The 15985-nt window shown below is 46.6% G+C and overlaps 1 protein-coding gene across 1 annotated transcript in view; it reads right to left on the bottom strand.

The window, feature by feature from the left end:
- spag9b (sperm associated antigen 9b) overlaps window positions 1–15985 on the bottom strand; it is a 68609-nt gene that overhangs the window by 26447 nt on the left and 26177 nt on the right. The window contains exons 6-13 of the mRNA XM_072455650.1: window positions 14051–14342; window positions 13073–13178; window positions 12033–12247; window positions 7355–7412; window positions 6787–6939; window positions 5111–5165; window positions 1929–2059; window positions 1273–1329 (exon numbers count right to left, since the gene is read on the bottom strand). Coding sequence (XP_072311751.1) covers window positions 1273–1329; window positions 1929–2059; window positions 5111–5165; window positions 6787–6939; window positions 7355–7412; window positions 12033–12247; window positions 13073–13178; window positions 14051–14342 — 1067 coding nt within the window. The remainder of the gene's footprint in view (window positions 1–1272; window positions 1330–1928; window positions 2060–5110; window positions 5166–6786; window positions 6940–7354; window positions 7413–12032; window positions 12248–13072; window positions 13179–14050; window positions 14343–15985) is intronic.

The raw sequence follows: 15985 nt of genomic DNA, 5'->3' as shown, positions 1-15985 counted from the left end.
TCTAAGTATTGTTCATTAAGTATAATAGAAGAAACATTTGAGGACAGTATTAGTGGAGGAACATGTCGAGCTGTGTTCTCCTAAGAGAGATGAACGCAGAGAGCGGGAAGGGTTAATGTTTGGCTCGGGAAGTTAGTGAACACACAACGGGACAGGCCTGTGTGGGAAAGGAGCCTCCTGACCTGACCTGACCTGACCCTTACACATCTGTAAACAAGTATTAAAGGTACATTCCTGTTTGGGCAATACAAGATTTAACTCGGCTCAAAGTTTTAATCATAAATAAAATGCTTCATTCAATAAGAGAAAAAGTAATGGTTTGTCATCCATTAGCCTGCTCTTTTGTTCTCTTTATGGTCCTTTATGCTTTGATTTGGGTTCAAAGTGCACCGTGTAACTTTTCTGAGGAAGGCCCCGCCCCCTGCAGATCTATGAATCAAAAGTTCATATTGTGAAAATGGAATCTGCAGGTTCTTTGTGAAGCATTAAACACAACGCTCTGCAGGTCCACACTTCACAGCACCTGCAGCCGCCACTCATAAGAGCCAATAAGAACAGAGGGGGAGGGGCTTACACTACTGCATATACTCAGTAATAGGACAGACCCTGATAGGACAGACACCATGAAGAAGAGCGACTGGTTTGCAGGAGCTAATGAGGATCTTAATAACCTAAACTAAACGTTGTGTTATTGCTAAACAAATATATTGGGACAGATCTGAAGTGTACTTTGGCGTGTGGGCGTCACCACTTTAATGCTCTATTGTGAAACATTCCAGGCAAACCACGAGCTGATCTGGTAAGCCATCCTTCGACCTGGAAAGTTACATATTGCACCTTTAAAGTTAGACTTATTTTGACTGGTCCATATTGCATTAATAATGTAGATTTGAAAATAACCTCACCCTCAGTAAAACAACTATAACAGTATAACTATAATAGAACTATAATGGTGTTGTGAATAAGACTTTTCCCACACTAAGCCCCGCCCCAGTATCAAAGACACACCTCCTACAAACGCACGCCACAAAATCAGCAGAAAGACACACAGAGCAGAGCAGAAGACACCATTAGTTCATCCGCTTCTGTTTGCTCAGTCCACTTCCTGTAAATCACCAAACGCATTGAAATAAGAGCCACAGCAGTAACGGGGCGGAGCTTTACCTACATCCTGCACGACCATTGGACACGGCGCCAAAAGAAACGCACAAGATCATGACCTTTAATATGGCAGAACATTCCATTGAAAAGCAGAGAAGAACAATGACTTACAATTGCCACAGGCTGGACTTCTTCTTCTCTGGCAGCGCCGGGTTCTCCTTGGACGCTCTGAGGAAAGACAACCATCATGACCCGTCCTCTGAACCGAGCTCGTCCTCTGAACCGTCCTCGTCCTCTGAACCGTCCTCGTCCTCTGAACTGTCCTCGTCCTCTGAACCGTCCTCGTCCTCTGAACTGTCCTCGTCCTCTGAACCGTCCTCGTCCTCTGAAGCAAGCTCGTCATGTTTTAGACTTTAACATAATGTATCTACTGAACTCAGACATGACTTTATCTGTGAGGCCATCCCTGGTGTTAAAGCTCCATCTACTGGCAGCAGAGGGAATTACCAGGGAAAGTAAACCTCAGCCTGCCGGACGCGCTCAGTAGAAACGCAGTAAAATGAAGGCGGTCTGAGGCTCGGGGCGGAGTTAAAAAACGGCGAGTGTCAGAGCGCCTCCTGTGATGTCACATGAGGGCGTGTCCTGAGGCTCAGAGAAGCTCCAGCTCCAGATGTGTTTGATGAGGGGACAATGTTAGAACAGGGTTAAAGCTCCACAAAGTCAGACCCCGGCGTGAGGACCACCAGCCTGACCCTGACACGACCCCTGACCCTGACTCGAACCCTGACACGACCCGTGACACACTGAGCTGATGTGAGTGGACATACCGGATCATCTCGGTCCAGCGCACGGCCTCCTGCAGCTCCATGAGTCGCTCCTTGTACTGGTTCCTCTCCATCAGGACACGGGCCATCTCCACCCGAGTGAAGCGCTTCCTCTGAGCGGTGGGAACGTCGCTCTGCACCACACACGAAACAAACACACACACACACAACCACACACACACACGAAACAAACACACACACACACAACCACACACACACACGAAACAAACACACACACACACAACCACACACACACACACGAAACAAACACACACACACACAACCACACACACACACGAAACAAACACACACACACACAACCACACACACACACGAAACAAACACACACACACACAACCACACACACACACACGAAACAAACACACACACACACAACCACACACACACACGAAACAAACACACACACACACAACCACACACACACACGAAACAAACACACACACACACAACCACACACACACACACGAAACAAACACACACACACACAACCACACACACACACGAAACAAACACACACACACACAACCACACACACACACGAAACAAACACACACACACACAACCACACACACACACACGAAACAAACACACACACAACCACACACACACACGAAACAAACACACACACACACAACCACACACACACACGAAACAAACACACACACACACAACCACACACACACACACGAAACAAACACACACACAACCACACACACACACACGAAACAAACACACACACACAAAACAAACACACACACACACAACCACACACACGAAACAAACACACACACAACCACACACACGAAACAAACACACACACACAACCACACACACGAAACAAACACACACACACAACCACACACACGAAACACACACACACAACCACACACACAAAACAAACACACACACACAACCACACACACGAAACAAACACACACACACACACACAACCACACACACGAAACAAACACACACACACACACAACCACACACACACACGAAACAAACACACACACACACAACCACACACACACACGAAACAAACACACACAACCACAACCACACACACGAAACAAACACACAACCACACACACACACGAAACAAACACACACACACACAACCACACACACACACGAAACAAACACACACACAACCACACACACACACGAAACAAACACACACAACCACACACACACGAAACACACACACACACACACACACACAACAAACACACAACCACACACACGAAACAAACACACACACACACAACCACACACACGAAACAAACACACACACACACACACACACACGAAACAAACACACACACACACACACACACACAACCACACACACGAAACAAACACACACACACACACACACGAAACAAACACACACACGAAACAAACACACACACACAACCACACACACAAAACAAACACACAACCACACACACGAAACAAACACACACACACACACACACACAACCACACACACGAAACAAACACACACACACAAAACAAACACACACGAAACAAACACACACACACAACCACACACACGAAACAAACACACACACACACAACCACACACACGAAACAAACACACACACACAACCACACGAAACAAACACACACACACACAACCACACACACGAAACAAACACACACACACACACACAACCACACACACGAAACAAACACACACACACACGAAACAAACACACACACACACAACCACACACACGAAACAAACACACACACACACACACACGAAACAAACACACACACGAAACAAACACACACACACAACCACACACACAAAACAAACACACAACCACACACACGAAACAAACACACACACACACACACACACAACCACACACACGAAACAAACACACACACACAAAACAAACACACACGAAACAAACACACACACACAACCACACACACGAAACAAACACACACACACACAACCACACACACGAAACAAACACACACACACACAACCACACACACGAAACAAACACACACACACAACCACACGAAACAAACACACACACACACAACCACACACACGAAACAAACACACACACACACACACAACCACACACACGAAACAAACACACACACACACGAAACAAACACACACACACACAACCACACACACGAAACAAACACACACACACACACACACGAAACAAACACACACACGAAACAAACACACACACACAACCACACACACAAAACAAACACACAACCACACACACGAAACAAACACACACACACACACACACACACACAACCACACACACGAAACAAACACACACACACAAAACAAACACACACGAAACAAACACACACACACAACCACACACACGAAACAAACACACACACACACAACCACACACACGAAACAAACACACACACACACACACACAACCACACACACGAAACAAACACACACACACACACACACACACACAACCACACACACGAAACAAACACACACACACAACCACACACACGAAACAAACACACACACACACACGAAACAAACACACACACACACACACAGACAGACACACAGACAGACAGACAGACACAGAGTGTTTTTCAGTGCAGTTCAAAGCTTACATTTCCTGCTCAAATACCACTACGTATTTTAGGAAAGTAATAGTATTCTGAACACCACCACATGAAAGAGTAACTGTACCTGAATATATGAGTACTACTCATATATTCAGGTACTTCCCAACACTGGATGCAGGTTACTGTCCTCATCTTTTAGGCTCTGAAAGGAAACTTTGTGTAACTAACAATTATTTTAGTATTCGACCAAGTCAAACCAAAGAGAGAATAAAGGGTGAAGTCTGGAGACTGAAGTATGAGAAGTACACAGTGTACTGCATGAGTGGGAGTAAAAGTATGAGAAGTACACAGTGTACTGCATGAGTGGGAGTAAAAGTATGAGAAGTACACAGTGTACTGCATGAGTGGGAGTAAAAGTATGAGAAGTACACAGTGTACTGCATGAGTGGGAGTAAAAGTATGAGAAGTACACAGTGTATTGCATGAGTAGGAGTAAAAGTATGAGAAGTACACAGTGTACTGCATGAGTAGGAGTAAAAGTATGAGAAGTACACAGTGTACTGCAGTAAACTCACATCTTCAGAGTCGTTCTTCACTTTGCTTTTGGTCTCGTCCAGTTCTGCTCGAAGCCTGAGAACAAGAGAAGCTGTGATCACATGGTCTCTGTGCGGTCAGACGGGTCACTCTACAGGTCAGTATGGTCAGCGTACAGGTCAGAAGGGTCACTCTACAGGTCAGTATGGTCAGCGTACAGGTCAGACGGGTCACTCTACAGGTCAGTATGGTCAGCGTACAGGTCAGACGGGTCACTCTACAGGTCAGTATGGTCAGCGTACAGGTCAGACGGGTCACTCTACAGGTCAGTATGGTCAGCGTACAGGTCAGACGGGTCACTCTACAGGTCAGTATGGTCAGCGTACAGGTCAGACGGGTCACTCTACAGGTCAGTATGGTCAGCGTACAGGTCAGACGGGTCCCTCTACAGATCAGTATGGTCAGCGTACAGGTCAGAAGGGTCACTCTACAGGTCAGTATGGTCAGCGTACAGGTCAGACGGGTCACTTTACAGGTCAGTATGGTCAGCGTACAGGTCAGAAGGGTCACTCTACAGGTCAGTATGGTCAGCGTACAGGTCAGACGGGTCACTCTACAGGTCAGTATGGTCAGCGTACAGGTCAGACGGGTCCCTCTACAGGTCAGTATGGTCAGCGTACAGGTCAGACGGGTCCCTCTACAGGTCAGTATGGTCAGCGTACAGGTCAGACGGGTCACTCTACAGGTCAGTATGGTCAGCGTACAGGTCAGACGGGTCACTCTACAGGTCAGTATGGTCAGCGTACAGGTCAGACGGGTCACTCTACAGGTCAGTATGGTCAGCGTACAGGTCAGACGGGTCACTCTACAGGTCAGTATGGTCAGCGTACAGGTCAGACGGGTCACTCTACAGGTCAGTATGGTCAGCGTACAGGTCAGACGGGTCACTCTACAGGTCAGTATGGTCAGCGTACAGGTCAGACGGGTCACTCTACAGGTCAGTATGGTCAGCGTACAGGTCAGACGGGTCACTCTACAGGTCAGTATGGTCAGCGTACAGGTCAGACGGGTCACTCTACAGGTCAGTAAGGTCAGCGTACAGGTCAGACGGGTCACTCTACAGGTCAGTATGGTCAGCGTACAGGTCAGACGGGTCACTCTACAGGTCAGTATGGTCAGCGTACAGGTCAGACGGGTCACTCTACAGGTCAGTATGGTCAGCGTACAGGTCAGACGGGTCACTCTACAGGTCAGTATGGTCAGCGTACAGGTCAGACGGGTCACTCTACAGGTCAGTATGGTCAGCGTACAGGTCAGACGGGTCACTCTACAGGTCAGTATGGTCAGCGTACAGGTCAGAAGGGTCACTCTACAGGTCAGTATGGTCAGCGTACAGGTCAGACGGGTCACTCTACAGGTCAGTATGGTCAGCGTAAAGGTCAGACGGGTCACTCTACAGGTCAGTATGGTCAGCGTACAGGTCAGACGGGTCACTCTACAGGTCAGTATGGTCAGCGTACAGGTCAGACGGGTCACTCTACAGGTCAGTATGGTCAGCGTACAGGTCAGACGGGTCACTCTACAGGTCAGTATGGTCAGCGTACAGGTCAGACGGGTCACTCTACAGGTCAGTATGGTCAGCGTACAGGTCAGACGGGTCACTCTACAGGTCAGTATGGTCAGCGTACAGGTCAGAAGGGTCAGACAGGTCTCGCACTTTTTGAGCTCCTCCTCCAGCTCCTTGTTCTTCTCCTCCAGTTTGGTCTTGGCCAGAGAGACAGCGGTCAGCTCTCCCTGTAGAACTTCCCTCTCACAGGTCAGATCGTCCAGCTGGGCGATCAGGTCATTCTTCACCACGTTCAAGGCATTTCTGAGGGTCAAACCACACGGCGTACTCTTCAAAAGAAATGCACCATCTGATATTTGTATAAATGTGACCTACAGAGTGGACCACACTGACCACAACAAATAATAACCATAGTCAACAGTATTCTGACCACAGAAATGTGTCATGTGTCATGGAAAATGACCCACAAAAGTGCAGAAATATAGACGTGGCAACAATACTGTGTGTAATATGTTTCTTTAACTATACATAATACACTGAATATTCAGATTTAGCAACAACATTCACAACATTGTCCATATTTTTGCTGCAGGACTATTGTCCACCTCTAGAACTAATCTGACCGTTTCCATGCATCATCACAGCACAGGTCAGTGGGAGGTTAAAGTACAAAGAACCTTCAAACACGATGACCACATGTGGACATGTTCACACTCACTTGGTCTCCAGCAGCTGGACGTTCTCTTGGATGAGATGCTCCACTTCTCGTCCCATCCCTTCAATATCCAAGTCACAAAAGAATTAAAAGCAAAACATATTGACAGTATCGTGTTATTCAGTAATATTACAAGCTACTACTACTACTACTACTCTATCACCCTGAAGTACTACAGTCTTACCACAGAGCGAGTCGTCTGACAGCAGAAGACACAAAGCACAGTCTCATGACACAGCCTGAGGTAAATGTGACGGACAAGCCGCACCTTAAAGGTGCACTATGTCACTTTGATGTCATCGCTTTGCTGGAATGTTCCACAGTAAATCTGTCCTAAATATGGAGTTTTCATCAGGGAGACACGATACAGGACAGACGGGGCTGATCCCCCAGTGTCTTCACTGAACCTGCTCTGCTCCTCCAGAGGACACCACTGAAGTCCAGTCCGTCTTTCCTCTCATGCTTCTCTGGACTCTGGGCCACAGGCTATTATCAGGAGGCTCCGCCCACAGGGCCACAGGCTATTATCAGGAGGCTCCGCCCACAGGGCCACAGTGGACATGTGAAAACACATCAGAAAAGACTCAAAGCCCAAGTCTCATTATGGGAATCGGAACTGAAAAAGCTGGAATGTGCAGCCCTAGTTTTAAAAAAATACTGTGAAGCACATCATTTTTACTGTGAGCCTGGTCGCCTCGCCACAGATCTGACCTGTAACGTGGCCTGGTCGCCTCGCCACAGATCTGACCTGTAACGTGGCCTGGTCGCCTCGCCACAGATCTGACCTGTAACGTGGCCTGTTCGTCTGCTTGTCGCCAGGGAGAGACAAGTTTAATCTCACACTGTGGAATATTCTAGGCAATAACATCTCCAAGGAGACAGTCCAGTAGTGACAGAAGTACAGTGACAGAGTGCAGTGAAGTGACAGAGTGCAGTGAAGTGACAGAGTGCAGTACAGTGACAGAGTGCAGTGAAGTGACAGAGTGCAGTGAAGTGACAGAGTGCAGTGAAGTGACAGAGTGCAGTGAAGTGACAGAGTGCAGTACAGTGACAGAGTGCAGTACAGTGACAGAGTGCAGTGAAGTGACAGAGTGCAGTACAGTGACAGAGTGCAGTACAGTGACAGAGTGCAGTACAGTGACAGAGTGCAGTACAGTGACAGAGTGCAGTGAAGTGACAGAGTGCAGTACAGTGACAGAGTGCAGTGAAGTGACAGAGTGCAGTACAGTGACAGAGTGCAGTACAGTGACAGAGTGCAGTGAAGTGACAGAGTGCAGTACAGTGACAGAGTGCAGTGAAGTGACAGAGTGCAGTACAGTGACAGAGTGCAGTGAAGTGACAGAGTGCAGTACAGTGACAGAGTACAGTGAAGTGACAGAGTACAGTGAAGTGACAGAGTGCAGTACAGTGACAGAGTGCAGTGGCGTGACAGAGTGCAGTACAGTGACAGAGTACAGTGGCGTGACAGAGTGCAGTACAGTGACAGAGTGCAGTACAGTGACAGAGTACAGTGAAGTGACAGAGTGCAGTACAGTGACAGAGTACAGTGGCGTGACAGAGTGCAGTACAGTGACAGAGTGCAGTACAGTGACAGAGTACAGTGAAGTGACAGAGTGCAGTGGCGTGACAGAGTGCAGTGGCGTGACAGAGTGCAGTACAGTGACAGAGTGCAGTGAAGTGACAGAGTGCAGTACAGTGACAGAGTGCAGTGAAGTGACAGAGTGCAGTGAAGTGACAGAGTGCAGTACAGTGACAGAGTGCAGTGAAGTGACAGAGTGCAGTGAAGTGACAGAGTGCAGTGAAGTGACAGAGTGCAGTGAAGTGACAGAGTGCAGTGAAGTGACAGAGTGCAGTACAGTGACAGAGTGCAGTACAGTGACAGAGTGCAGTGGCGTGACAGAGTGCAGTGGCGTGACAGAGTGCAGTACAGTGACAGAGTGCAGTGAAGTGACAGAGTGCAGTACAGTGACAGAGTGCAGTACAGTGACAGAGTGCAGTACAGTGACAGAGTGCAGTACAGTGACAGAGTGCAGTACAGTGACAGAGTGCAGTGAAGTGACAGAGTGCAGTACAGTGACAGAGTGCAGTGAAGTGACAGAGTGCAGTACAGTGACAGAGTACAGTGAAGTGACAGAGTGCAGTACAGTGACAGAGTGCAGTGGCGTGACAGAGTGCAGTACAGTGACAGAGTGCAGTACAGTGACAGAGTGCAGTACAGTGACAGAGTGCAGTGAAGTGACAGAGTACAGTGAAGTGACAGAGTGCAGTACAGTGACAGAGTACAGTGGCGTGACAGAGTGCAGTACAGTGACAGAGTGCAGTACAGTGACAGAGTGCAGTACAGTGACAGAGTACAGTGAAGTGACAGAGTGCAGTGGCGTGACAGAGTGCAGTGGCGTGACAGAGTGCAGTACAGTGACAGAGTGCAGTGAAGTGACAGAGTGCAGTGAAGTGACAGAGTGCAGTACAGTGACAGAGTGCAGTACAGTGACAGAGTGCAGTACAGTGACAGAGTGCAGTGAAGTGACAGAGTGCAGTACAGTGACAGAGTGCAGTACAGTGACAGAGTGCAGTGGCGTGACAGAGTGCAGTACAGTGACAGAGTGCAGTACAGTGACAGAGTGCAGTACAGTGACAGAGTGCAGTACAGTGACAGAGTGCAGTGAAGTGACAGAGTACAGTGACAGAGTGCAGTACAGTGACAGAGTGCAGTGAAGTGACAGAGTGCAGTGAAGTGACAGAGTGCAGTGAAGTGACAGAGTGCAGTGAAGTGACAGAGTGCAGTGGCGTGACAGAGTGCAGTGGCGTGACAGAGTGCAGTACAGTGACAGAGTGCAGTACAGTGACAGAGTGCAGTGAAGTGACAGAGTGCAGTGAAGTGACAGAGTGCAGTACAGTGACAGAGTGCAGTACAGTGACAGAGTGCAGTACAGTGACAGAGTGCAGTGAAGTGACAGAGTGCAGTGAAGTGACAGAGTGCAGTGGCGTGACAGAGTGCAGTGGCGTGACAGAGTGCAGTGGCGTGACAGAGTGCAGTGAAGTGACAGAGTGCAGTGAAGTGACAGAGTGCAGTACAGTGACAGAGTGCAGTACAGTGACAGAGTGCAGTGAAGTGACAGAGTGCAGTACAGTGACAGAGTGCAGTACAGTGACAGAGTGCAGTACAGTGACAGAGTGCAGTACAGTGACAGAGTGCAGTACAGTGACAGAGTGCAGTACAGTGACAGAGTGCAGTGAAGTGACAGAGTGCAGTACAGTGACAGAGTGCAGTACAGTGACAGAGTGCAGTGAAGTGACAGAGTGCAGTACAGTGACAGAGTGCAGTGAAGTGACAGAGTGCAGTACAGTGACAGAGTGCAGTGAAGTGACAGAGTGCAGTACAGTGACAGAGTACAGTGAAGTGACAGAGTACAGTGAAGTGACAGAGTGCAGTACAGTGACAGAGTGCAGTGGCGTGACAGAGTGCAGTACAGTGACAGAGTACAGTGGCGTGACAGAGTGCAGTACAGTGACAGAGTGCAGTACAGTGACAGAGTACAGTGAAGTGACAGAGTGCAGTACAGTGACAGAGTACAGTGGCGTGACAGAGTGCAGTACAGTGACAGAGTGCAGTACAGTGACAGAGTACAGTGAAGTGACAGAGTGCAGTGGCGTGACAGAGTGCAGTGGCGTGACAGAGTGCAGTACAGTGACAGAGTGCAGTGAAGTGACAGAGTGCAGTACAGTGACAGAGTGCAGTGAAGTGACAGAGTGCAGTGAAGTGACAGAGTGCAGTACAGTGACAGAGTGCAGTGAAGTGACAGAGTGCAGTGAAGTGACAGAGTGCAGTGAAGTGACAGAGTGCAGTGAAGTGACAGAGTGCAGTGAAGTGACAGAGTGCAGTACAGTGACAGAGTGCAGTACAGTGACAGAGTGCAGTGGCGTGACAGAGTGCAGTGGCGTGACAGAGTGCAGTACAGTGACAGAGTGCAGTGAAGTGACAGAGTGCAGTACAGTGACAGAGTGCAGTACAGTGACAGAGTGCAGTACAGTGACAGAGTGCAGTACAGTGACAGAGTGCAGTGAAGTGACAGAGTACAGTGACAGAGTGCAGTACAGTGACAGAGTGCAGTGAAGTGACAGAGTGCAGTGAAGTGACAGAGTGCAGTGAAGTGACAGAGTGCAGTGAAGTGACAGAGTGCAGTGGCGTGACAGAGTGCAGTGGCGTGACAGAGTGCAGTACAGTGACAGAGTGCAGTACAGTGACAGAGTGCAGTGAAGTGACAGAGTGCAGTGAAGTGACAGAGTGCAGTACAGTGACAGAGTGCAGTACAGTGACAGAGTGCAGTACAGTGACAGAGTGCAGTGAAGTGACAGAGTGCAGTGAAGTGACAGAGTGCAGTGGCGTGACAGAGTGCAGTGGCGTGACAGAGTGCAGTGGCGTGACAGAGTGCAGTGGCGTGACAGAGTGCAGTGGCGTGACAGAGTGCAGTACAGTGACAGAGTGCAGTGAAGTGACAGAGTGAAGTACAGTGACAGAGTGCAGTACAGTGACAGAGTGCAGTACAGTGACAGAGTGCAGTACAGTGACAGAGTGCAGTACAGTGACAGAGTGCAGTACAGTGACAGAGTGCAGTGAAGTGACAGAGTGCAGTGAAGTGACAGAGTGCAGTGGCGTGGCACGTGTCCCTGGGGGTCTTACCCAGCAGGTCGGCGCCCTCGTCCACGTCTCCCACCAGGTCGTTTCCAGCAGAAGACAGCTCCTCAAACAGAGAGTCGGTGTTGCGGTCCAGCACCAGAACCTCCGTGCCCTCCGTGCCCTCCGTGCCCTCCGTGCCCTCCGTGCCCTCCGTGACCTCCGTGACCTCCGTGCCCTTCGTGCCCTTCGTGCCCTTCGTGCCCCCTTTAGCAGGCGTACTGCAAAGAGGCAAAGTTTACCAAGGTGAATTATTAATGCTTTATTTGTAGTTTACAGCTGAAATGAAAAGTTTTACTGACGTTATATGTAAGAGAAACACAAGGCCACGAATTTCAAATGTGCAAACAGCAAAAAGATGACAAAAAGATATTCACAATAAGGTTAAAAAATATATAGAATACTTCTTGCCAAGAGTGTAAATTGTAATAGAATTGGAGGAGTTGAAAAAGAGTGCAATTGTCGTTTTGGAGATATACAACTTAAGAACATCGAGTATATTATAATCAAACAGTCTTTTTTTACCATCTTTTTGTACTTTGTGCTGCTCTTTGAAGACTTTGTGTTGGTAAAATGTGCCATACAAATAAAGTTGATTGGATCTTTAAAGGTCCCATATCGTGCAAAATCAACTTTTCAGAGCTTTAACCCTCTTACAGAGCTGTCGGTGCTTCATATTTGTGCCCAAAGTGGCAAGAGTACAGTCTATATCCTCCTCCTCGGAGCTGCAGAAAAACGGGTGCTACTCACTTAATCACTTAATCACTATTTCCCCCTTCCCCCCACCCTCGTCTCCCCTCCTCTCCCTTCCCCCCACCCTCCTCTCCCTTTCCCAACCGGGGGACGCATGCTCTCGCTGAGACTACATCACGGGGTGGACGGGGGACACACGCTCTCATGAGAGCGGGACGGACATGCAGCAAAGTGTTTGAGCCAGATCTTAGCACATTTTGGATGGGTTAGGGTTAGGAACATTGTCTAAATATGGTCATGGAGATATTGAACACAGAAGGTTTCATCCGTGCGTGAGGACAGCTGAGCCGGACCTTGTGGCCCTCAGGCCGTCCAGCTCCATGTCCAGCTCCATGTCCAGCTCAGGAGTGGACTCGATGATGGCCTGCACCGCCGACTGCTCCAGCTCGCCCACTCCATCTGAAACATCACAAACAAAGCGAGGATGAAACCTAAATGTCCGACACTTCTACTCCTAAAACAATAGAAGCTGAAGTCGTCGGCCTGATGGAGCGAACACAGAAGAATCAGCCTGTCCAGGGCCCATTGTCCCTGGACTCATTCCACTCAAACCAATCGCATTTATTCAGACATGTTTAGGAAACCACTGGATTTGGAGGAAGTAATCCACAGATCTAAACGTTTGGGATTTAGCATCAAGTGGCTACGTTGTCAGTGATGCAAATAAAACTCAACTAAAATGTGAAAGAGCGACTACAGTCTAATAACACATACAGTCTAAACTCTAAAGCACTCTATGCTCACACTTCTCCCTGACACAGACTTTGAGCTCACACGCAGTAGAACTCATGACTTTCTCTCCTTAAATAACATGTTTCTGAGGCCAAAGCGTGAGGAATAAATTAGCTTGGTTAATTGTTCTGGGGCTTGAAATGTCAGACTCCATTTCTACACTAAGAACAGGCTCGAAAACTATTTCAATATCACTCATGCTGATAAAAACACTGCATTTGAGACAATAGATTGCACAAAATAACACTTTTCTTTGTTAACACTGAGACCTTAGTTCTGATAGAGCTGAAGATCAGTCGAAAACTGTTGAAAAATCAATACTTGCTCAAATGAGTATCTAGTTTGGATACTAGCGTTACTATGGATTAGCATCTGATTTTCAATACTTTAGACACTGTATGTGGGGCGGGGTTAAGTGTCTCATCTCCCTCTATCGTTAGCACACAAGCTGCACACAAGCTGCACACAAGCTACAGCAGTGGGAGTGAACATTCAGTATAACCTCTAGAGCTATAACACCAACACTAAAGCACAAACACCTTCATCATTCAGTGACGAGGAGGAATCGGGACATTTTTGGACATCAGGGACATTCTTATTGCTGTGTGGTTGGCCGCTCTTGCTGCTGAGTCCACGTGAAGCCTCCCTCTTCTGATTGGGCGTCTCCATTGTTTCCATGGTGCCATCAGAAGTGGCAGCGGAGGTGGCAGGAGTGGTTGCCCCGCCCCTCAGGCTGGACGCTGGACCCTGAGATGAGCTGCTGGACTTGAGGGCTGCAGTTTTGGACGGAGAGCCGGACGTGGAGCCGCGGCTCGTGCCAGATAGTTCATCCTGGAAACACACACACCACAGACAGTTCAGTGAAGGATCGGAACCTTTTCATGGAACCAAAGACCAGAAGAGGTCACCACACGAGCCCTTTGAATGCATGTGTGGAGCTTATGGGGGCCAGTCTGTATATATCTATATCTATATATATAGCTATATATATATATAGCTATATATATATATAGCTATATATATATATATATATATATATAGCTATATATATAGCTATATATATATATATAGCTATATATATATATAGCTATATATATATATAGCTATATATATATATAGATATATATATATATATATATATATATATATAGCTATATATATATATAGCTATATATATATATATATATATATATATATATATATATATATATATATATATAGATATATATATATATATAGATATATATATATAGATATATATATATATATATATATATATATATAGATATATATATATATATATAGATATATATATATATATATATATAGATATATATATATATAGATATATATATATATATAGCTATATATATATATAGATATATATATATATATATATAGCTATATATATATATAGCTATATATATATATATATAGATATATATATATATATATATAGCTATATATATATATATAGCTATATATATATATATATATATATATATATAGCTATATATATATATATATATATATATATATATATATATATATATATATAGATATATATAGCTATATATATATATATATATATATATATAGCTATATATATATATATATATATAGCTATATATATATATACATATATATATATATATACATATACATATATATATATACATATACATATACATATATATATATATACATATACATATACATATATAGATATATATAATATATCTATATATCTATATATATATATATATATATAGATATATATAGATATATATCTCTATATAGAGTCAAGCAGTGACACACACAGAACACTGATGACACTTGGATGTGGAAGGTGACCTCGCAGGGAAACACTTTGCTGATGAACTCGAGCTTCAGTCTATAAATATCACAGATTGATGAGGAATCAAATCAGTGGTGACAACATGAGATCCACCTGGTGTGACCTCAGAGTGCTGGACTGTGGGTGTGTGCGGCGCGTGTGAGGTGCTTGTGCGGCGCTTGTGCAGCGCTTGGGCGGTGCGTGTGCGGCGCGTGTGAGGTGCTTGCGCGGCGCTTGGGCGGCGCTTGGGCGGTGCGTGTGCGGTCCGGGTGAGGTGCTTGTGCGGCGCTTGTGAGGCGCTTGTGAAGTGCGTGTGCGGTTAGTTTGCGGTGCTTGTGCGGTGAGTGTGCGGTGCTTGTGAGGTGCTTGTGTGGCGCGTGTGCGGCGCGTGTGCGGCGCGTGTGCGCCGCTTGTGCGGTGCGTTTGGCTCCAGGGGCCACACTCACAGCTGGCTCCACGCTGCTGTCACTATGGCAGTGCTGAGCAGCCAATAGGATGCTCAGAACACAGTAACTCTATGGTTCAGGAGAACACGCCTCCTCAGCAGAGGACGGGCTCGTCACAGTGAGGGAAAAGAATACATCCTAAAGGACAAATAGGATGCATTTTTGTATCTTTAGTTTGGCATCTCATGTTT

The sequence above is a fragment of the Eucyclogobius newberryi genome, unplaced genomic scaffold (genome assembly GCF_026437365.1).
Source record: "Eucyclogobius newberryi isolate DKJ021-1_F unplaced genomic scaffold, fEucNew1.0.hap1 SCAF_20, whole genome shotgun sequence".
Classification (NCBI taxonomy): domain Eukaryota; kingdom Metazoa; phylum Chordata; class Actinopteri; order Gobiiformes; family Gobiidae; genus Eucyclogobius; species Eucyclogobius newberryi.
This window is presented reverse-complemented; position numbering and strand designations above follow the sequence as displayed.